A 24683-nucleotide genomic window follows, 5' to 3' on the forward strand; every position below is an offset into this window, starting at 1 on the left:
TCTTACCCATAGAGCTATTTATCAATCTAGATTATTTTGCTGTGAGTTGCAAAGTGTTGGAGATATCAGCTGTAGAGATCTGCCTTGTCTGGAATATAATGGAACTAGATGGCACTTGGCTTGTGGTGATCAAAGCACCATAGAAATACATTTGATAAACTTAACAGCGATGTCTCTTTACAGAAATCATGATGCAGTTACTTAATAATAATATTCTAACTAACAGTTGAACACTGCTAGCACCACTGAGCTAGCTGACGTTACAGCTCAGCAGAGGAGGACGCCATTAATGTCTACACCTCACACTGTCATGAGCATGAGCGTCTTGTCCATGAGTAGATGCACACTTCCTAAAATAAAATAGCTCCTACTGTACATGAAACTGCTCACAACAAGGTCTGTGGTTTATCTTGGGTAACTGATCATGATTTCTGGAAAGAGACATTGCTCTTGAGTTTTTCAGATGTATTTTTGGTGCTTTTAGCAACACAAGCCAAGTGCATCTAGTGCTATTATATTGGAGAGAAGGCAGACATCTTTAAGACTGATATTTCCAACACTCGGCAACTCACACCAAACAACCTAGATTTTTTATTTTGAGGTGGAATGTTCCTTTAAATCACAACTGGGTCAGAAAAAACTTAACTTGTATAGTCTTCCATGGAGACAGAAATATGACCCTGAGGTAAACTTGATTCCACAAATATAAAGTTATGTAAAACTGAGTATAGTAGTGTTCACACATGATCTACAAAGCACACAGTATTACTGTATTTAAATATATCGTAGGGCTGTGTATCTGCTGAGCCTCAGGTAGCCAAAATTGTTTGGCCCAGCAGCAGCCTAATCTCTGCACACCTGCTTGCTAGTCTCACGTCAGACTGGTGATAAATGATGTGCGAGAATCAGCCCAAGTATACTTGAGCAGATTCCACTGGCTGAAACCGGCCCAAAATTAGCTGCTAACTGGAGCTGATTCTCAACCCAAAACAGCTCAAATCTGCGTCCTAACAACCGAACTAAATCTGGGCCAGAGCAGGCTCACATTCGGTTCTCCGGTGCCAGAACACAGCTCAGTGCACTGACACACAGCCACTAACGGCCCTACTTGGCTGGCTACCTGGGAAGCGATTCACCTTTGCTTTGCTGCCTCTGCTGCCCTGTTTAATGGCTCCACCATCTGCGTGGTATACAGAAGTATTTGTGGGACAAGTTGTGTTTGTTCTCACTATTAGTCTGAAAATCCCTTGCTGAGAAATTTTGGCTTCCCGTTTGTTCAGTGCATCTCCTTCACTTTCTCAGTAGGTAACAGCGTGCTGCTGTTAACACAACAGGTTGTAAGTAAAACTCCTGCAGGGCTTTTTCTCAGTAATTGCATTAGATGAAAGCTTTGGCTGACATAACAGAGAACAAAGACTCATCATTTGTTATGCTACACGACAGTTGGAGTGTACCACATGTTCTGTTCTGGCTCCAGACCTGTACTCTCTCTTCCATGCAGCTGTCTTTGGCTTGAGATGTCTTAAGACTTTAAGTCAGGATGTCTTGAAGATGATACTGATACTGGGGTACACTAGTGAATCAGAGGGCTCAGGTGCACGCCATGTGCTCGCAATGTGGGTTAGCGTTTCTGTAATGGATGTCATCTCTGCTCCCTTTCAGTATATAAAGGAATATATTTATCTAAAGTAAATACATGCATAATTAAAGGAATAGTTAAATACTAATAGACATTATGAACAAGGTAGATTGGCTGTAGTCTGCTTTTGTGTCCCAGACTATATCAGGACGAGAACACTCTCAGACGTGAATCTGCTCAAAAATCTGCTCTAACAAGGACAAACTGTTAAATATGCGTCCTGAAGGATTGGACTTTACATAACCCAAAACATCAAGACCTCTCCGCCTCGCCACTCGGGACGGCGGGGAGTGTAAATATTTAGATCCTACACAGGAAGCGGGGAGGCCCCCCTCGCGACAGCCGAGTGTCCGTGGCCAGCGGAGGACTGCTGGGATTGGATGGGATGGGAGGATCCGCGAGGAATTCAGGAGGGCATATGGTTTCAATACTGCATCACTCACTCCAGAGACAGGGAGGAGGACAGGATGGATGGGGAGAGCATCCGTCATGTGGAGCGCTCATGGGGAGAAACAAAATGTGGACGTTGTCCCCCAGTTTCTGTTTGGCACTGAGCTACAGTACATCAGTTCAGGCCACCACAGCTCCAACTAAAAGGAGTATTTCACCTATAATTCACCCTGATACTTTTTTTTCTGGAAAAACATGAGATCTGAGGCCGGAAGGCAGCAATGTGTTTGTTTTTAATTGCTCTAGTGTGCACTAACTTCCACATAGAGTCTTTTTAAAAACTTTTCAGCATGACTTACTTACTGTGTGTTTTCTAAAAATAGTTTGCCTCCTCTGCCCAAACTGCACAGTCCTGACCTGTGTGGTTACTACTGCACTGATTTTACTTCATCTTCTGTATCAGTTTGGTACCATTTTGTCCTCATTTTAAGTATAACTGACAACTTATGAGCTATTTTGTCAGTTTTCATTTAAATTTTATGTATTTGGCTCTACTGCTTTGCTTTGTCAAAAAATTACTAAAACGCCTCTCTCAGTCTGCTATGGATATAAAAAAAAACCTTTAACTCTGAAACTTTATTTTCCCTACTGTACTCCCTGTGAGGCCACAGGCCTTGTTATTTCCTCATTTTCACAATTTTAGCGAGCTGGATTTAAACGACACGTGATATTAAATGTCTTCCAGATGACAAAATAGAACAAATTGAGCCAAATAAATTTCTGCAGCATTAGTTTTGAGATAATAGTGTGATTATATGTGCAATAAATCATCTTTGTTTTTCACATTTGAGTCACAAAAGCAGACAGTTTGCAGGCCAGGAAGACATCGAGCAAATTGGTCTTTTTAGATTACATTTTTTCTTCATTTCGGAGTTATGCGTTGGTTGCATGAATAGTTTTGTCAGCATGATGCTTCCACCCCCTCTGGGTGTGCCTGATGTGTGCACAGTGGAAAATGCTGCTGTGTACCTTGCCAGAAGAACAATACAACACCTTTAAAGGTAATTTGGGGTTTTGTGGGCGAAGAAGGCCGAGGAGGTAATGGGACTCGGGTTGGGCTTTGGCTGTGGGGGAAGTTAACAACCATCCGGGGAAGGAATATCACGTCCCGGCACAGCACAGGCGGCCTGTAATTAGGCCTAGCCAGTCATTAGCTGCACAGCTAAAAGACTGACCACGCTAACAGTATCGCTTAAAGAATTATAATAACACGGCACTGAGCCAGCAGTGTTTTTTCATCTGTCTCTCCTCTCCTCCCTCCTCCTCCTCATTCTCCTCGCTCCCTCCCCACCCGACCTCCTTTTGTTTACCGTTGAAGTAATTAGACACGGCGGAGCTCCCTCGCAGGGTTTAATAACCTCTGTGATGAAAGACAGGAAGAAAGATAAACTTCAGTAGTAGTGGTTGGTGGGAGGGAAAAAGAGAGGAGAAACGTCAGTGACATTCTCCTTTCATGTCACTGTTCGTGGCCTCTCTCCTTTCAGGAAGGAATGAGACTTTCGGGACTCTGTCCTTCTCCTTCCTCCTTCCGGGTTTAAGGACCCAGATTTTATCTTAAACATTGGGCCTATATAACCCAAGTTTTCTGTCACCACCACCTCTATGGGACTTCATGTAACTGATACTGTAAAAGCTACAATCCTTTCTCGCTCTTGATTTGAGAAATTGCTGTAGCAAACTATAGAATTACAGCGAGGCAGTTTGAGAGATTGTGGCCTGCTGGGGTTGAAATGACTTTTTAATGTCAAATGTCACATGCACACACTGACACACACTTCCTACACCAAACAACCTGGCAATAACCTCTGAATTGGCGCCATTTAATTCTTGTATTTTTGGAGCAACATGTGATAAATATAACTTATAGCCTTTTCCTCCTGACATAAGTGCTGCTGGGAGTGTTTTGGGTGCGTAATGAATGGCAGGTAGTGTAGTTAGGGGTTAATATCAGCACACTACAGTATATCGTAAGTCTCCGCTTTGGGTTCAGCAAGGAGCAGTGTGTCTTGACTGGGTGGGGAACCGGCAGCCGTTGCCGCACCTCAATGAATTCAGTGTGAATTGGCTTTAGTGGAGAGTTTTGCTTGTCTACTACGGATGCTTGTCTACTCACAGAAAACATTTCCAGGTTAAACACTGTTAGGTAAGTTGCTGTAATATGAGAGTGGAGCTCAGTGCCGCTTGCTGTGCTTTCACATTACTGTGTCACTAAAGGAAATCCTGCTTCCATCTGATATTCAAATATTTGGACCCGGCAGCAGCGTTGAAGCAGGTGAAACTAGAATTCATGGTTTGTTTTTTAGGTGCTGCCAGTGCTTAAAGGAATTGTGACCTCACCCGTGAGTTCCTGCTAGACTCACAGATTTTTAAATTGCTTTTCTCGGCTTTGGAAAGTTTTACAAACATAAATCCACCATGGATAAAAAAATCAGAATAAAAAGATTCATAATTGGCCTTGTTTGCAGTTTGAGGTGTCCTGTCAACAGTTTTACAGGTGTGCCTTTTACAATGGTAGTCTATGGGGAAAATACTTTTTTGGGCTGCAGGGAATTTTTTTGCTGCAATACTGCGAGTGGCCACTGAGAAAAAAATTGCTGCAAGGCTGAACTGCTTTCCTGGGGGCCTGTGGTTCCCTCAACAAAAATCCCATGGGATTTTCTTTCATTGGATTTTGTAGTATTGCAGAAATTAGCTCTATAGGAAAGAAATGTTTATGAGACTTACACATTTTGTTCCGCAAGGTAATCTTCACAAATTGACACCACATTTCTATTTTTTTAAGGGTTAGTGCAATCACCAGAAGTAAAAGGCTAACATTAGGCTATAAACTACATTATGGGTGCATGACTCCAACATCAGACTGAGGTTTTAAAGCTGTGTTCGCTGTGATGATAATCTGTAGTCTCATTCAGCCACTTATTAGCAACCACCTTTTTTGAAACACTTAAAAGTGTTTTTCACAAGGAGGGTATTTACCGATGTATTTTATGTTGTAGAGCAGAACGTGAAAGTCTCCTAAGCTTGTGTTAACCACAGACCTTATTTCAGGCGTCTAACCAAAAACCCATTCAAAAAACCCATTGACTTTAAGACGAGAGAAGTGGGAGTGCTAAAATACTAACTCAACTCTGGGTTTAGGACTCATTCCTGCACCACTCTATTTCCCAAAATGTCAGACTCTTCCTTCAATGAATGAGCATCATAAAACCATTTGAATTATATATGTTTATGCACAGCCATTACTCCAATGTAAAACCTATTGGAATATTCACAAGTACATTATACTGTAGTAAGCACAGAGTTTCAGTTGGTGTAGTAAGTGGTAGAGTACAGATTAGAATAATAAGATTAATACGTAGAGTAAGTTTTTGTCGTTCTCCTTCCCACCTCTGCTCTCTGTCAGAAGGAAAGGAAAAAGAAATGAATGGAAGTCTCATGGGAGCCGGAGCTCAGCGGTAGCTGTGTGGCATTAAATTTTTACAGGCAGGAAGGGGAGATGTGGTTTATGGGCACCACAAATCTGGGCCTTTACACTCAATGAAAGCCCACAGTAAATATCAGCTTTATTCCTCTTAAAGAGTCCCACAGACTGTAAATGCTGATGGCTTTGAAAGCCAAGAGGTGCAAGGAAAATGACTCGTGTGTAGATACGTGTGTGTGAGAGAGAATAGGAGGAAAAGGGAATGAGTTACTAAATACTATAGATTGTGCTGTGCAGCATACGGCATAGCAAGATTTTCTTCTAATGTGTGTTGATATCCACCTTTTGTGCAATATAGGAGGATTGTTTCTCAATATCTTAGTATGTTATCTGACCATGCACTCTAACAGTTGCTGATAGTTTACTTTGAACTGAATGTGTGACTGCACAGGATGTTTTAATCAGTGTAACATTTAAAATTCTATTTCATTTTGATTGTACATTTTTTCTGTCTCAACATGCAAATCTTGTCCATGCCAAACACGTAGCTGTGTGCAGACTGAAGTCTAGAGAAAGAAATCAGATAACATGATCAGATTCTGCCACCTTGCCTGCAACCATAGAAACCCCACGAGGAACCAGTAATTTAATAGCTACTGTGTAGAAGTCTGACGAGTGTGCAGGCAGCTTCGTTCACCCTCCACCCTGGGCTGGGATTTGACCCGAAGCTGAATGTCACGCCCCATAAACTAGACCTGGATGAAGGAGCAGGAGGTCTCTGAGAGTGTGTGTGTATAATATGGGTGTGTGTAGTTTGAGCCAGTGTGTATGTCAGTGTCTGGAAACCCAAAATTATTAAAACCCCAGCGATCCATATTCCAATTCAACTCATAAATCTCGACACAAAGCAAAAGCCCTATCGTCCTAAAATATTTTAATGTGTTAGTTCCTCTTTCTATAAACATCACCTCAAGGTTATATCAGGTCAGCCAAGTCACTCAGCCAATCAGCTTAGTTCTCTCAATGGCACTTTGTCTTTCGTCCTTGGGTGTTTCCTGTATGTAAACACTGTACACACTGCAAATGTGCCTTACAGTACAAGAAAGATTATTATTATAATTATAGGAAAAGTCAGTACGATCCTACAGCAGCTGGTCGAGGACCAGCCTGTTTCCTCATCTGTGAAGGTCTCCATATAGTAAATCTGTTAGATCTGAATACTCTGTGCTGTTAAAGACTCTGGCAGATCAGTCAGTCCGCAGGGAGGCAGGACGAGCACATGTGACCCGGTATCATCTGCACACACACAGAGCCAAACATGCGTGCCTGAATCCACAGCACACACACACACACACATATAAACTCTGTATTTCCACATAAGCAGACACCCAGTGAACTGCCCTTCCTATTGGGAAGGAAGCAACCGTAAACTGGGGAAACACCTGACTGTATTTGATGGTTACGGATGACCATTTGACCTCACTCCACAGCCTTCTGTCGTGACCGGTCGCACCTTTCATTTCCTGTCTTTTACAGAATTAACCCGTCTAATCAGATGACATATTCATGTCCTGCTGCAATAAACTATTGTTGTCACTGTGTTGTCGCACATTTAGAGAGCAGATGGTGGAAAGTGTGGTAGTGCCATGCTCTACTTAGCTCCTCTCTGTTCTCGCTCTGTCTGCGTCTCTTTTCTCTTTCCCTCTCTCCTCATTTGCTTCAAGCTGAGATGAATCCAAGTGACAAATCCAACTTGCTCTCCCTCCCTTTCTCTCTGTCTCTTTTTCTTACTTGAGGCGAGTCCAGCTAAAACACACACACAGTCATGAGTCTGGGCAGTGTGGTCAGTGCGTCTGTTCAAAATGAAATTTGATTTGATGATGAAATCATAATGCAACTGGCGCTGGTGAATTTAAATTACAACTCTTCATTTTAATGAGCGGCTAAGTGGATTTGGCTGTTAAACAGATAAACATCAGGTCAGTTGTGAACGTGTGTGTGTGTGTTTGTGTATGTTCAGTAAGCGCCGGTGGTAATAAATGATAGACATGGAGATGCAAGGACCCAACATCAATGACCCTTACATAATTGTGTGTGTGTGTGCCCAACTCCAGCTGACTAAACAAGGCTGCTGTTGGTGAGTTAGTGAGGTGAGTGGCTGTGACTGAGTGACAAATCTCCGTCTGCAGTCTGACTCACTCGCTTATTTTTTTCTCTGACACACACGCACACACACACGTTTCTGTTTCTGAAAAAGAATCAGATGATGATTTTTGCATGCATGGACGTAAATCTGTACATTTATTTGCTTGTCTGTCTATCACAACATTTCTTTAGGCAAACAGGTCGTCTCTATTTATTCCCCATGAGAAGCAAAAGCCATGCTTGCATGTTGACAGGATAAGCGGCTGCACCAAATGGGCTGACAATGCAATAAGCAAATCTGAAAAACTAGCAAATGACAATTTTGAATGTGAGAGCCACTTGCATAAACTCAAAGCTGTAATTTTTTTTCTCTGCAGTGTGTAAAGTTATTGTAGCCTAGATATCCTCAGCACTAACTCTACTATAGGCTAAACATGGAGTCAGAAACCAGTATTGTAACCCTAATGACAAGTGACACAAAAAAAACAACAAAAATAGGCAACCACCAAATGGTTTTCAGCCAAAACAGTTGGTTAACAGTTTTATAATTAACATTGCGATGTGAGAATGTGCAGACCGACAACCATCTACAATTAAAATAACTTGCGGGCTTTAGGCTGAAGTGTTGCTTAAGGCATGGAGGGGCCACCAAGAAGCCAAGCTGAGGGCGGATTTTTAGGGACAACTGCTACACCATATGGGTCCTCTGGACGAAGCTCTTTTGAGCATACAGGACTCCAACTGGTGCGTTGCATTTTTCCCTCTCATTGTCTTTGTCTTTTTGTGAAGAAAAAATAATCACAACAATAAAATCAATGAGGCGAGACAGAGAGAGCGAAGGAGAGAGAGCCCTTGAAACGTCAGTGGAAAGTCAGTGTCACCGTCTTGACTTCAGCGCGGTGACCGATGCCAGCAATGACCTCCTCGACTGTGAAAACCAAACCTATACCTGGGACTGTCTGCAGCCGTCTGCTGCAGAATGGAACAGAGATAATTAAGAACAAACTGCAGGGCAGCAGAGTCCATAAACACAGTTGTCACTGTGTCACCACTTGAGCTCGCGCCAAGCAATATTTGAATGCTGATGAATTCAATTAGGCACGCGTTCAAATGCATTAAACAGCAGATGAATGTGAAGCACGTAGAGCGCAGTGACCGCTGTAATGAGCATTTGTGCCTGTGCTCTGGTCAACGCCCTCACATGTCTCCACCCTGTGCATTACATGAGGCGTATTGTGTTGTTCTTCTGCTCTCAGACTCTGAATGTCATGAGTCACTTCCATGAGGTTTAATTGGAATTTTTTTTTCTACAATACCTCATTTACCCAGGGAAGGGTTTTTGCTGAGTGTGTTTTACCATGGCTGACCCATCTGACACATAGTAGGACACATGTTACACATCGAGGGCTGCATTTAGTCATGTTGCATAAACTAGAAAATTGTGAACATATTATAGATGTTAAACTACATGAAGTGTGTGTGCAAAATGCAGTTTCCTTATTATCTCTGTTTTGTCTGTTGCAGATTATAACAGCAGCGATCAGAAGACGGCATGCAGAAGACATGAGCTCTACGTGAGCTTCAGAGAGCTGGGCTGGCAGGTAGCCAACATTTTCTTATTCAGTACATCCAAACAAGTCCCATTACACACGTGTGGTGATGCTCACTCTCTCTTCAGAGCTAGTTTGATATTCTAATCAGTGTTTACAACGAGATACTGTGCTGTAAGTAGAACAGTTTAAGAGGCTAACATAATTAAAATTGACTTTTAAATATGGACTTTGTGTCACCAGGGATCCGTAGACATGCAAGTTTGGATGTAAATCTACACAATAGGGACGACTGTGGACATCTTGCATAATCAAGTTTCTCTATGCGTACATACACTCAAATAGAGTTTGCAGAAGTAACACGGGGGAGTAAAACGCACAGATGTTTCAGCTTCGTCTTCACCAATGTGCAATAGTCATTAAGCATCAGGAGCAAGTTCATTTAAACTGTTCCCAACAATAACCGTCAATCAGTCTTTCACCAGCAGGTGTATCAAGTAGCTTCCTCGGTGTCGTAGAAGCTGATTACTCAGAATCTCCACTTCCTGATATGAGCAGGGCTCTCTGGAGTTTTCCTGTAAACAAACAAAAGTTAAGTTTAAATTCAGTGTCACTCACCGAAACACATTGTGTGTATCCTTGAGGTCTAACAAATATGTCAAGCACATTTCCTTCCTCATAAAACAATTGCAAAGCTGATGTTTTAAGCACTTTAAATCCTGCATTGTTTACATACTGTACATGTTTAGCAGCTTGCAGTCTTCTTCTCTGTCTTTGCTATCGCACTGCAGCAGGTTAAAGTTAAAAGATTAAAATCCTAAAGCTAAACAAAGGCCCCGGAATTGAAGGAATTGGCTAATGCAATGGCGGAAATAGCATCTTATGAATGTATGCTCAGTAGAATAAATGGTGATCAGGACCCTGTAGGGTGATGTATGGGGACATATGTGTGACGCATTATTGTTTGTTAGTTTGTTTCCTTCTCTTTCCTTCCAGACTCTTTTTTTTTGTTTTTGATGTACGATAAAAATATGTTCATGTATGCCCGGAAAATAATATATGTATGCCATTTACCAAGTCTTTAAAACCAATAAAAACTTGAATTATAGAAAAATAAAAAATCCTAAAGCTACATAGATATCACACACTAAGGTAAAGCTGAAACACCTGTGCATTTTACTTGTCTGAGGTAAATAAAGTAACTGAATAATGTAAAATAAAATCAAAAATCCACTCTAACAGATTAGTGTCAGTGCCACTCGATCAGTTAATTTACTATAAACTCACATTATAAACACCACTGACTATCAGGCTGCCAGGTGACGGTGATCAAAAGAGGAAAAGTCATTTAAAGTGGCTCGGTGGGAGTAGAATGAAGTCCCAGACTGTGTGTGTCTGTGTGTGTGTGTGTGTGTGTGTGTGTGTGTGCGTGTGTTTACAAGGAGACAGGCTGAGGAAGAAATAGAAGGGCAGAGTTACGTACATCCTTCCAAACAAGCTGTGATCTGTTAACACAGCACTGACATCTAGAGGGAGACTGCCAGCACTCACTCTCTCTCACACACACAACAACATACATACGTGCGGACACACACACACACACGCGCGCACACACACAGACAGGAAGGGAGCTGGACAGAAAGGGACAGAACGAGAAGAGAAAGACAGAGAGCGAGAGATTATTAACACAGACAGGAAGGTGCACTAGATAAAAACACAAAAACAAGTTAGAAAGAGGTAAAACATGCAGAGAAGCTGTCGGAGCGAAACAGTTAGATGCAGAGAGGAAGGAAGGAAGGAGGGGAGAAGTATTGCTTCCCTGAGCGATTCCACAGGCAGGGACGTCCTTAGAGACAGGATTAACACTGTATTTACCAACAGGAGTCAGGTGGACTAACGTAACAGGCCAATATTGCATCCTCATTTATTTAGGTATAACAACCTACACTCATAAAATGATAAAACTAAATGGTGACATTGACACACACAGCTTCTTATTCACTTGTTTACATAGATGGGAAGAATGGCATCATGCCACTAATCCTTTTTGACCTATATTCAATTGAATACAGTACAAAGACGAGATGTTTAATGTAATTAAATTAAATGTAATTGCAAATATACACTCATTGTGAATTCAATGCCTGCAACACGTCCAAAAACTGTTGAGACAGGGGCATGTTTACCTCTGTGTAACATCACGATTTCTCCCATGTGTTTCTCCAGGACTGGATCATTGCTCCTGAAGGCTACGCAGCCAACTACTGTGATGGAGAGTGCTCCTTCCCCCTTAATGCCCACATGAACGCCACCAACCACGCCATTGTACAGACCCTGGTAAGGCCGACCCACAGGAGTTTACCATACTCAGTATAATCGAAACACAGCGTAGGGGTTGTTTTAAGTTGCCAGATTTTTCTAATAGTTACCTCTGAGGAATTTCGGATCACTGCCATAATGGTGCAACAAAATATTCAAGTGTCTGCAACTCTGTTTAAAGGAATGTACTGTAATCCTTTTTAGGTGACTTCAAGAGAGAACTGCAAGAGTAGAGGAGTTCAAAAATGTGTTTTTATATTTTATTGGATGGCTATGTGTTTATCACTCTCTGTATGTGTGTGAGTCTTAAAATTTAGGCTTTTTAGGGCTCCAAAGATCAATAATATACAGTGTAATCCATTGATTGTGAAACTGTTAACTTAAAGGGGCACTGCTCTGATATTATACATGAAGATAAGTTCACTTGTCATGAATTCATGGCATTTGAAAGAGGCTAGTCTCGCCACCAGACAATCAGAGATCTCCGCCTTCTGATAGTCTGGGGACACTCCTTTCTAAAGTGTGTTTAACACACCGGTGAAAACGGCCGGCAACAAAGCAACGNGGGAGTTTTTTTAAACTCTGAAATTGTATCCGCCCATCTAAACACAAAGTCAGGGAGAAAGTCATCAGTCTTTAGTTAAGCAAAGCGTCTAAAGACTGACATGTGAGTCTAGAAAGAGGCAGGCATTTAGCAAGCAGGGAGAGTCTAGAAAAAGACAATATTGAGCAGCATTATGGGAAATGTAGTGTGTTTGGAAAGCAAGATATTTTCTCTACTTAATGAAAGTGTTGTGCTAAATTTCACCCTTTAAATTGATCTCTTATCTTTTTAACATCTAGTTTAATTTTCTACCAACTGCAGACTGACACTTAAAGGGGCTTAAAGTGTTTCTTTCTGTTCCAGGTGCACCTGATGAACCCAGAGAACGTACCAAAGCCATGCTGTGCCCCCACCAAGCTCCACGCAATCTCAGTGCTCTACTTTGACGACAACTCCAACGTCATACTCAAGAAATACAAGAACATGGTGGTACGTGCCTGCGGCTGCCACTGACACCAACATCGAGGGCTAATGACGCTTGATTAAAAGTTGGGTTGGCAAAGGGCTGCGACTGCACCAGTGACTCCTGGGTGATGTTGACCTCAACTGGACACCAGCTTCCTGCCCAAATCCTCCGCCTGCAAGGAATATCCACCCTGAAAGATCATTTATATGTTCTACACCGATAATTTTGGACAGTTCAAAACATCCGTCTAATAACATGAACATTTGTCTTCATCAAACTACGAGGGGACCATTATGGGTGTCGTCTTTTGGCAACTTCACCCTACTCCAGTGTTGAGCCACCGAGTTGTCCATCACCTTCTCTATTAGCTGTGGAGTCTTCACTTCATGGGTCTGCAACTGAGTGAATGACTGAGTGTGTGCGTGGGGAGGATGGAGTGTTTAAGTTTGTATATTATGTGTTAATGGAAGCGTGTGTGTATGAACGCCTAAGAGGCTACTGCACCTTCTCCCTCAATGAGAGGGAGAGGGCAAAACTGAACCGTTGTGGGACCAGTCCGAGTGCTGCTTTCTTTCCCTTCTCCTCTACGACAAAAGAAACACGGTGGATCAGTTCTCAGAGGGGGCTCGAACCCTGGGGAGTTGACTCAGTGTGAAAACCAACAGTAGTCAGTGACATCACCTGGTCAAACGACAGAAAATGTGCTTAATGGTTTGAGCGAGATGGGAAAATACAAACCTAGTTTCCCTTTCCATGCAGATGTTAACTCAAACAATCTAATACTAAATGAATACATTGGAGTCAGTAGATTCATATTTCCTTCCTCTTCCCTAATGTATTTTCTTCTCAAGCCATATTTGCCCTCCTAAAATATAATATGGACTGAACCAAAGTGACCGCAGGCTATTTTAGTAGTGCACTGCTCCAAATATCCCCTCCGTGTCAATATTTGCCGGGCTCACGCTGAGCTGCGATTCACCAGGCTGGTTCAGCATGATGCATGTTGTGGCTAAACTGATGTTTTTCTCCAAAGAGCCGAAGAATACAGCCTTATCCCTCCAACATACCGCAAATGGCCATTTCCATGTTGCTGCACTCGCAAAGTTAACAAACGCTTCCACCCCTGACAACCCATCAAGAGATTGTGGAAAAACATTTAGCGAGTCAAAAACAGCCGGCTGAGCGGCGTCTGTGCCAGCTTTCTGAAATTAGCCCTTTGCTTTTTCAACCCTGAGGGTAAATTTATGTTGAGATCTGTGTCCAGTGGCAACGTCTTTCCAATTGAACATGTTACTGTGAGCTTTGAATGACATGGAGTTTTTTTTTTTTTGTTTTTTTTTTAGAGAACATATTTTAATGAAAAACTAATACCAACAAGAATCAAAATACCTTACGTGCCTAACCAATCATAAATTACAAAATATACCTCTGGTAAGCTGCTGTTTACATTTGTGATCATGTTTAGACTGTTTTTTTGTAAATACTTGTACATTCTCAGCTTATTTATTGCACCTTTTATTAAAAAGAAAAATCACATACCTTATTAACAGAGAGAGATGCAAGAACGAAATGAATACAAACTTATTTTTGAAAATTTTTTATTATGAAATCTCATGTTACAACTTGCCATTATTCACTTTTTTTGTACAAAATCCATGGGTAGTGCACAACCCATGACTCACGAGGAAAAAAATACTTCTGTCACTGGAGTTCCTTAGACCATGTGCTATCCATAAAACTTTTACTGACAAAAAAAAACTGCCGTGTGTCTGACTGTTTGTGTGTACCTGGGTTAGACAATAAATGGTGCCCTACATCATGCAGCACATACCTTTCACATAACCTGGGTCAAAGAGCATTTGCAGTGTGATGGGCGTAATGGCGTAACAGGTGGGTGAAGTCACAGTTAGTCACAGAAAAGTGCGCTGAAAAGAAACTGCAAATGCTATTAGAGCCAGGTCTGCGACAGATTCTATTTTCTTGGCCGTTGGCTGTTGAAACACAGATTAACCCTCTGTAAAAGTTGGATTTGTGGGTTGATGGTTATCATACTCCACCAGTGTAATGCATTCACCTGAGGAAAAAAGTGCCCTTTTTTATAACGAGATTATCTTAGAATTCTGAGAGAAGTTTTAACAAAAAAAAATCTCCTTTTTTCTAATGACAATTCAGAAAATGGGGCAAATACTGTTTCCCAAGTGAATGCATTACACTTTGATAGGATCAGTATACAGCAGACTTCATTCATTCACACTTAAGATTTCAGTTTGAACAATCTCACCAGTGGTTATAGACAGAGTGGGAAATGAATACCAGCCAAGTTAGGGTTTATTTTGGTTGCAATCAATACGATATGCTTTTTCCAGATCATTTTGCTGGTGAGTGAGACTTAGAAACCAGCAGCTGGTGCGCTTTACAAGCATGGTTTTTCACAGTCAAAAAACGGACGACTAGAAACATTATTTGGGAGCAGGAAAAGTGAATTACATGGACCCAAGATGCAGCTGGTTTCATCACTCAGGTAAGAAAAGGTCACAATCATGGTCAGAGAGGTGATATGATGCTAGTTAGCCCACCTGACCCTGAGTTGCAGTGAATGTTTCAGTTCCAACCTCACAAGTATTATTACAAAAATGCCCAACCTAAGACGTAAGGTAGTAAAAGCTCTCGTGAGTGACATTTCCACAACCAAAGTGGAGCTCAATTTCTCATGCAAATGATCCTAAACGTAAACTGCATGCTTTACCCTAAATACCAAGTGAACCAACTGTCTGCTGCTCCACTTCCTGTTTCCCAAATCCTTTGGACATGGGTCTGGCCTGAGAGATATACCACAAAAACCTCTGATTCACACCTTCTGTACTTCATTGGAGGATAAAATGATGGGCGGGATTTTAAAAAAGCAGTAGTAAAGATGTTCAGTAATGGAGATATGGAGCAACATGGTCCAGGCCTGAGACCCTGAATTCTAGGAGGAGTAGGTAGGGATGGCTGATGACATCACAGGAGTCAGAAAATGGGTCATTTAGAGAAAATGTGCCATTGTCAGACCTGTGATAACAATGATGCCTCCATCACAACTCCTCCCAGTCTGTGTGGGCGTTTCCCTGAGAGTTAAGTCAGATAGGCCGTCACTGGCGTGGATAGAAAGTACTCTCAACTTAACACTCAACTTCACATTCGGGTGACACAAACTTTACAAACTTTTGACTGACAGTACTGTAACATTAATGGCTTGTGATTTAACAACAGATCCCATGTATAAAATTTAGTATTTAAAAAAAGTCAAATGGCTGCAGAAGTTCATCAGAAACAATTTCTAAACAGGCAGAAACTGGAACATCTGTCCGTCAGTGCTACCATTTTAATAAACATTATATCTGTGTGAGGAATTCTGGTTCTGATTGATTGAGCTGTGCTTGCAAAGTGGTTGTCAGACATAACTTCATTTGCTGACCCAACCATAGCATCCTCCACATTAGGAGATTTAAGGTTGGGCGACAGCAATGAGAAAAACATTCACATCCCAAACACTCTACTGAATCATTCTGCCCTTAAACACAGGAGAAAGAACAGACTGCAGTCTGTCATTGGCTGACTCCTTTCTGAAGAGAACCCGAGTGGAGAGAAAGATAGAGAGAGGTTTGGCAGCTGTAGGACAGAGAGTGGTGTCCTACTGGCCAGATATGCAGTGTGGACGAGCAAAGTGGTGGAGAGTTGAGTGCTGACTTGACTTGTTTCTACAGCTCGTCTCTCGCCTGCCTCATCACAAAGCTGTGCAGGCTCTCCAGGTCCCGCCCGCCGTTATGCTCGTCACCCTGCTCCCCTGCCTTGAACATGATCAAGGTGGGGTAACCTCGAACCTGCATTAAGAGAGAAGAGGGTCAACAACAGGAGCTTATTCCATGTGCTTCGATACCTTTAAAAAACATTTAATTCTTATGTAGTATGCAGTGTGAAAATTAAAAGTTAGCAGCTAATTCAAAGAAGAACAGCGGATAAAAATGTCAGCAAATTGGGAAATCAATGACGTCCAGGAGGTCCGACCCTCAAAGCAGAGGACAAGATCAGTCATCACGCATCAGGGACGGTAAAAACTAACCAGTGCTACTGGTGCTGCCTCTTCGCGTATTATTTTCCCTGAGCATTTTGAATAAATAATATCATATAATTGTTCCCCTCATATTTTTTAGTGTCTTTCATAAATAAGAGCTGAAATGAGTTGATACTGCTGCATTTCTTTAAAACTAATGTGTTCATGGCTGTCCAGATATAGCACCGTTATATGGCACTTGGGGCAGAGCTGTTTTGCAGGCTGTGATGCACAAGCGCAGAGGGAGCTCTGTGTAGGAGTGTGGGTTCAGTCGCACGCCATACTTCTTGCCTTGCCTTCAAAGACATCACGCTCACTCTGGCTCGCACTCTCTCACACAGTGGTAAACATTTTGGCTGCCTGCTCCACACGCTATGAACAACACTGCTCGTATGATCAATTTATTTTTAGAAGTTCTGAATTTTATATTTTAGACAACAGATGAGAGGCATCTGGAAACATGAGTATTTCTCTTTGCTCTGTTTTCTTTTTCCCATGCTTACACAGACCTGGAAATCACTAGAAACAAACTATACTTTACATATTGTGTAGAAACCCTGTGATAAGATATATTAGATATAAAAACATAAAGAGACTGAACTGTGGATGTTGAACTCTGATGCAGCAATTTTGCAAGCAGTACAACTTAAATAGTATACAATGATAGATTGGCTTAATGATTCGCCATTTCATTTAAAAATTGCAAACGAAACTCAACAGTAACAAAGTTATATGCAAACTGATTTAATGTGTAAAGCTTTTTATCACTTCAGCATTGGTAAGTTGTAGGCTGACGTCTGTGTGAAGCCTCCTCACACACGTACTAAAACCTGAGTCAACATCTGATAATGCCCTCGGCTTTACTTCCTATAACATCATTCAGATTCTACATGCAATCAAAGCTGATCGTGGGTGTGTGCGCTAACATTTCTTTACCCATGACTGTTCAATCTGCTTTAGGATTACAGTCTGTAGCATCTAATTAGAGTATGTGGCAGTCGTATTGTTTTATGACTCCGATAAAACCACATCTTCACTTTATTACATCCTGTATAACACATTTAATCTGGAGGAAATTAAAATGCTGACAGAAGGGTACGTGAGGGTTGGAGATACAGGGTGCTGCATGTTCAGTTTACATGGTGTCTTACAGTAGAAATTGTGGATGACGCCCACATACTTACAGAGTACTTGTTGCAGAGTGTGCGCTCAACAGTGCAGTCCACTTTGGCTATCTTGACGTCAGTGAGGCCGGGAAAGTCCTTCTTGGAAAGATCCTCCCATGTTGGAGCGAGGTTCTTACAGTGGCCACACCTACGGTTGACAGCAGGATAACACAGGAATGACATCACTTCAGGGACTGAGACATTGCTGGGAAGACTGTGACATCAAGTGTTTGACTTAAACACATTTATACAAAATTTGTGTCAGCGAGTGTTACTTCAAACAGGACGTTAAAGATAAAGCACAATAAAACGACTATCTTACCATGGAGCAAAGAATTTGATGAAGGTGAGGCCCTTGGCGACTGTCTCATCAAAGTTGGTCTCTGTGAGGTCCAACACGCTGGACTGAAGAGAAGAAAGAAACTGACATTAAACAGTGCTGAACTGTGATGACATTTATGATTACCTTACTGAGAGCCCTTTAGCTTGAAGAACTTCTGTCACATCATCTCATGAAACACAAATGTGTGGCATGGACTTTATCAGGGTTGTCAGGATTATCATTATTAAGGATGATGTCATTGTCATCAGCATGCCTTTCTGAAATTCTGGCATCCATCAGCAGGAAAATAACTAGCCTTACCCTAATTGCTAGTTGAGAGGCACATAGTTGAGTGGGTGCTAAGATCTTTGCAGGTCAAGATGGTCGCCATATGTTTGGTCCACCCTAATGACTCAGTGTGGTTGTATTGTACCATAGGGTGATTGGCCCCCCCCACACACACAAATTTTCATGGACTTTTTTTGCCCTACTTGCCTGTTGTTTTTCAAACATATCAAATCAAATTCTATTCAGAAATAATTTCAGCGAGCTATTATACATAGAGGAAGAGACGGAACGCAGGGAGAAAATGAAGAAACGTACGAGATGCTAAACAAACGCTGTCACACATCAAGGCATGTTAGAGCTACTTTAAATCGACAGCTTCAAAAAATAAATTTCCATCCAAGGAAGAGCACTGTAACAATTTCATTACACACAACATAACTGCATGACTTTCCTTAACTTCCAATTATTTTTACTAATTCAATAACATCTGCAGGCCTGGAAAATGTGATTGTAAAATTCCATGACATTTCAAGGTTTCATGACCGTGGGAACCCTACTCTTTTGCAGTTGCGTATGCAAAGCAGATTCACAATGAAAGTCATTATATATGGGCTGTAATGCACCTATAGCTTTGTTAGACAACAGCATTCAGTACATAGTTTTTTTAAAAGCATGTTGAAGTCAGACCAGTTTTAGTATGGTGTCTAAATCCTTTCAAATGCCACAAGCAGAATAATTTCAACACGTCAGAGAAACTAAATAATTGTTTCTAAAATATGTTCTCTGATTGTATGACAATGTGCTCAACAGGTACTGCAGCACGCATTTCCTGTGTCTGACTTTTCTTCTTTTTGTTGTTCACACGCACCTTTTCCTCCTCTTTGACTGGCTCATCAGTGGGGATCTCGTTGCCTTTTTGATCCTCACTGGGCTCCGGCTCTTCCTCCTGAGCGACGACAGCCTTCACCTGGTTGTCCACGAAGTCTTTGAAGGAGTCCAGATCTCTTTTTCCTTTGTACTGCTCTGTCTACAAAAAAAGATGAACACAAACAGAAGAATTAAGACTTTACTGCCATTACAATAACTGTGGAGGCCATTTGAATAATTTTTTAGCACTGTGGATAGTGCTATCATTAGATTTTGGACCTCTTGAACTGAACGCTGACCCCAGAGGACGGGGTCTACTTAAAGAGAAGATAGAACACAAACCAGTACTGTGTGTGCATTACATTAACTGACAATAGTTTTGGCTGAAGCAAAATGTTGATTGATCATTATCAATTTTTTCAATCAGTGTTTAACTTAGATCTTTGATGGAGCCAATGCAAGTCATGCTAGTATTTGTAATAGTTATGTATTTAATCATCCCAGCATGATGTAATGTCATGGAGGTTGTTCCAGTTTGCATTAAATCTTAAGAAGGTGTCGATGAGAAACAACATGACAGCCACAGTGGCACCAGGTCAGACGGAGACAAGCTGTGGCCAAAAAGAGTGCAGAACGGATCATTTGAAATGGAAAGTCTGTTGCAGTCAAAAACTTCTTTGGTACCTTCTGTCCGTTGTAGAAGAAGAGCAGTGTGGGATATCCGCGTACGCCGTTGTCAGAGCACACCTCATAGTGCTGCGTACAGTCCACCTAGGTCATAAATACATCAACGTGTTACTAAATTAGAGTGCAACATCAATGCAAACACTGAACCTGCAAATTTGCTTAAGAGGAGTGTGCTCAATAACGCAGTATGCAAACACGTTGCTTAAACAGGTAGCTTCTCATGTGGCCAGCATCCTGTTCTGCCCAACAGGCAACAGGATGATAATCTCAGTAGTGTAAAGAAAATTCACATAACAATGGCAAGAGAAAATAATGAACTGTGATATAAGTTGGTCAACAAAAGTGTGTCACAAAGGCAGCTCATAATGTTAGATGAGTAAAAAAAAAACAGCAATCTTCATTTAGTAGAAAGAATGAAGGCGGCCATTAATGTAAAAACAAGCACCTTTGTAGTTCAGCCCTCAAGGATTTCGCAGGATTTTTTGGGGCGAATGTTGCGGTCTAAAATGCTCAATTTCACAGCAGTTTTTCTAAAAAACATTGTATGCATGTTAAAATGCTCAATTTCACAGCAGCTTTTCTAAAAAATTGTATGCATGTTGCAACGTTTGCAACAGGCATTGTGATGATTTTTGCAATGAATTTGTGATTTTGCAATGAAAAAAAATAATCGTGGAAAAGTTGTGATAACTGGTTGAGCAGTTTTTTCTCACTGCTTTTGTCTGCGTCACAGTATGCATTGTTTTATTGTTTTTAATATATGATTGACTTTTTATGAGTTGCTGTATCATTAACCTGTTAACCTGTGCACAGTCTGAAGGACCCACCTTTCCTATCTTGACATCGTCAGAGTGCTCAAAGGTGGTGGCCAGCTGCTCCCAGGTTGGGGCCATGGCTTTGCAGTGACCGCACCATGGGGCAAAGAACTTCACAAAATGGGCACCTGTAGATAGAGGAGAGAAGTCATGTTAAAAAAAGAAAAGGCAGATAATAAACAAGAAAATTAAACACAAATCGAAAGAAAAAAATAATACATACAATAAGTAAAAACCAAAATGCCTTGTAGTATATAACCAATTCCTGATTACACACAAGTGCACAATTATGTACTTAAGTGAGGCTCAGCAAGTTCATATGTTCGGAGTTTTGATTTGATGGAGTAGTGCAAAAACGTTGATTCCACTACAAACTCAGCCCAGCCTGTTGTAAATGAAAATATACACCTCTTATTCAGAGGGTCTACGCAACCAATTACACAACGTTTATTGGAGCTCTGCTGCCAAGATGTGAAGGTGGGACCTATAAACACTGTTTTAAAAATGCGTATGTCATATCCTGCCTTTTTTCGTCTCCAAACAAGAAATCATTTATTTTTCTTCAAAACCAAAACATTGGACTTCGACGGGGCTTAAAAGCCACAATTTCAATGAGACAATTATCGTGAGCACTGTTTGTTTTTGCAGTCGTCTGAAAATCCAGAAACGTGAGGTGACAGGGGACGAGTGTTACACAGGCTCGAGCTGACTGACGTTGTGGACTGTGGCTCAGGTGCTCGTGTTGAAATGTCAGTTATGTCAATCAAGGCAATGAGGTGTTTCCATTCTCTAAGGAGGGATCCAGAAACACTACTTAGTGTGGTTGAAAACTGAAAGTACGGTTTATATTTGAGACAAAACAGAAACGACTTATCTGTTGCAGGCAGGATGCAGCTGCATAAATATACAAGATGAAGTTAACTATTCATTTGCCTTGGTTAAGTGGTATAAAAGCACTTTCATGAAGTATTAAAAAGCATATATTCTACTCTTCATATTTACCTTTGGCTATGTGGCCCTTAAAGTTGAGAGCAGTGAGCTCATACATGCCCTGTTTGGGCTCTGGGGCTTTAGGAGGCTCCTGTTCACTCACTGGCTCCTGGAGGACACACAGCAACAAGCAGCTATGAACACCAACATTCTTGCAATGTAAGGGCCACTGGTTTATAAACTGAAGGTGTTAACTGAATGAACACGACTAACCCCAGGCTCCTCCTGGAGTGTCTTCAACATCCAGGTCTCCAGAGACTGTAGATCTCTGGGCCCCTGGTACCTAATTGCATCCTGGTCTGGCTTAAACAACTTCAGCCTGCACACAACACAAGAAATGTTTTGAATTGAATTAACTGTGGCATGACAGATTTATTGTCCAAGTCTGAAGCGTCACAGGGTGTACTAAAACTCAATTATACATGCATGCACGCATTATTTTCTAACTAGTCAATTCAATCATCATTACAAGCTCTAGGATCTTGTAATTCTTCGTTACAAAACTTCTGTCAATCATTATCTAGTGACTGCTGTGTTTGCAGGTATGGCAAGCAGTCAGCAACATCCAAGATTTAAGAGGATGTCATTAAGATACTGGCAGAATATTCGACTAAATGCAGGTCAATGTATCACCTCTCTGTCAATCAGTAATGACAAGGACTGTTTACTTTCATGTCCTAAGAGTAGCATTTATCCTACAACACTTTTCAATTAAGAGATTTGTAGGCTGATCAAATGCATGCCAAAGAATTAATATGAACAAATGAATTCAAGAATGGTGTGATAAGTACTTACGTAGGGTAGCCTCTAACCCCGTGGACATTGGAGCAGAACTTGGTGTCCTGGACACAGTCTACTTTTACCACATACGCTGGGGGCTCATCCATGCTGTTGTATTTCTCCGCCAGTTCATTCCATGCTGGCTGTAACCTCTGGCAGTGGCCGCACCTGGACACAACCGTGGTTCAAATACCGTCAGTGTACCACAGAATTTACACCCAAAGCTTTTACATATTTTGGTCTACTGTTATGGTACTGGTGTATCGTTACTGCGGAAAATGAGTATTGAAACCGCTCCAACATTCAAAATCAGAATGTTTCGATAAATATATATTTGTTATCTTTATGATCCAGTTGAAAATCTGTTTTGTCTGAACTGTGATCATGTGAAAAAGCAATCATTTGCACAAAACTTACCTGCACTTTCAAAGGTAACGTGGAATTATATGCATTACAGGCCAAGTTATGGAGATAATATGAAGGTTTATAGTGCTGTATTCTAATGAAATACCATGTTGCAAATGGTGGCCGACTACTGTACTCCCCTCTGAATGATCAAAAAATAATAAAAAGGAACAGGCCTCTTGCTTTCCTGTTCAGACTCATGGTTATTTCTGGCACTGAAAGCCCCATATAGCTTTAGTTTGATGTAATATTTTAATAATAAATAAGAGAAGCCGGTACTATTATGCATACCATCCCCTAATGAATACAGACACACATTATGTGAATACATGACAATAAAAAGCAAAGAAAAGTCTCAGTGACAAAGCCAGAAGTTTGAGTTGAAAGCACTCATACTGCTTTGTTTTACTAGTGAGCTATCAGGCCAAATGTAGAGAAGAGACAGGACACTGCATGCAGCTCTAATGTTACATGGCCCATGTCAAGAATATCAGTGTGGGTGTTGGACAAAGGTTTGGTCCTAAAGATACCCATGAGAGATAACTGACACTTCAGTGGTCAAACTTTCACATGACAAGAGAAAGAGTTGAACATCTGATCTTATCACTGATAAGTCTCTGTTTTTATCTCTCTCTTAAGTTTTTCAATCTACACTGAATTAAATGATTGAAGCGAACTTCTCCTCTTATTTCTAACTCTCTAGGCCCATTCAAAGACCTTTAGGGATCCGTGGACCCCATTTTTGGAACCGCTGACATAACATCAGTCAATCAGTGCGTGCCACGTAAGCACAGCTCCTCAAACTACAACTCTGAACTGTACCTTGCTCTTTCTGTGCTAACTGTGAATAAACACAGCGCTACAACCAGTGTTTGACTGTTTCAGTTCCTCATTCAACGTTCAGTAGACAGTTTTCAACTATATTTTACATGCTAGCAAACTGCTAGCTTAGTTAGCACCGAGGCCGCTGTGAAAAGTGCTGCAATCCGCTACACGGCAGTTGGCAATGCTAGTTAGAGGCTAAGCTAACGCCGGTAGCCCATTAGCATGCCTGCTAGCTAGCTTGTTGCTAATATGCCGGTTAGCTCTAATCCCATTCTTGACGCCGTTTTCCGGTCTTCGGTGTATATTGGAGATGTCAGCAAGAGACAAACGCTATTGCCGATGAACTCGGTTGTTGAAAAAACTTGGGCACTAACTGTCCACTTACCATGGGGCGTAAAACATGACAAAGTGGGGTGCAGTGGGCACCGCCTCGTTGAACATCTCCACCGTGTACGTGTGCTTGGCATGCTCATCTTCCTCTGCATCGGCGTCGCAAAACACACTGGCAAACAGTAACGACAAATAAATAAAACACAGCATAACGGGTGTGCAATTCAGTGCTGAGGCCATGCTGAGTCCCTCTCGGTAGGTGCACAGTGTCCCTGCTGGTGTGAAGACCGACTCCCAACGTGCACGCCCCTCTAGCTGCTCTGTTTAAAGGAATGTGGGCTGTGGATGGGAGACATGTACATGGGGATGACTGGTGCTTCAGCGGCGCATGCAAATAGGGATGTTATGTAGATCTGTGAAAGCCCGCAGGCCCTCTGCAACTCTGTGCAGCCTGACAAGTTCAAGCAGATAACGTGCTTTGAAGAAGTATGGAAGCCCAGTAGGTAAAAGCTACTTTACTGGAGGTTAAATAATGCATAAATACAATGTCTCACTAAAACTAAAGAGGATATGGTGCATCA

The 24683-nt window shown here is 41.6% G+C and overlaps 2 protein-coding genes across 2 annotated transcripts in view; one reads left to right on the forward strand and one right to left on the reverse strand.

Annotated features, from left to right (window-relative positions):
• bmp6 (bone morphogenetic protein 6) overlaps nucleotides 1-14470 on the forward strand; it is a 54137-nt gene extending 39667 nt beyond the window's left edge. Inside the window, exons 5-7 of the mRNA XM_050056145.1 lie at nucleotides 9180-9256; nucleotides 11432-11542; nucleotides 12432-14470. Coding sequence (XP_049912102.1) covers nucleotides 9180-9256; nucleotides 11432-11542; nucleotides 12432-12581 — 338 coding nt within the window. The 3' untranslated portion in view covers nucleotides 12582-14470. The remainder of the gene's footprint in view (nucleotides 1-9179; nucleotides 9257-11431; nucleotides 11543-12431) is intronic.
• Nucleotides 14116-24435, reverse strand: txndc5 (thioredoxin domain containing 5). The gene is made up of 10 exons (XM_050056146.1): nucleotides 24158-24435; nucleotides 22558-22710; nucleotides 21976-22081; nucleotides 21775-21871; nucleotides 20785-20900; nucleotides 19955-20041; nucleotides 19272-19430; nucleotides 18116-18198; nucleotides 17812-17941; nucleotides 14116-16397 (listed from the first exon to the last, which is right to left on the reverse strand). Exons 1-10 carry the CDS (start codon nucleotides 24340-24342, stop codon nucleotides 16275-16277), a joined length of 1239 nt encoding a protein of 412 aa, XP_049912103.1. The 5' UTR covers nucleotides 24343-24435; the 3' UTR covers nucleotides 14116-16274.
• Nucleotides 24436-24683: the final 248 nt, after the last annotated feature.

The sequence above is a fragment of the Epinephelus moara genome, chromosome 11 (genome assembly GCF_006386435.1).
Source record: "Epinephelus moara isolate mb chromosome 11, YSFRI_EMoa_1.0, whole genome shotgun sequence".
NCBI classification, from domain to species: domain Eukaryota; kingdom Metazoa; phylum Chordata; class Actinopteri; order Perciformes; family Serranidae; genus Epinephelus; species Epinephelus moara.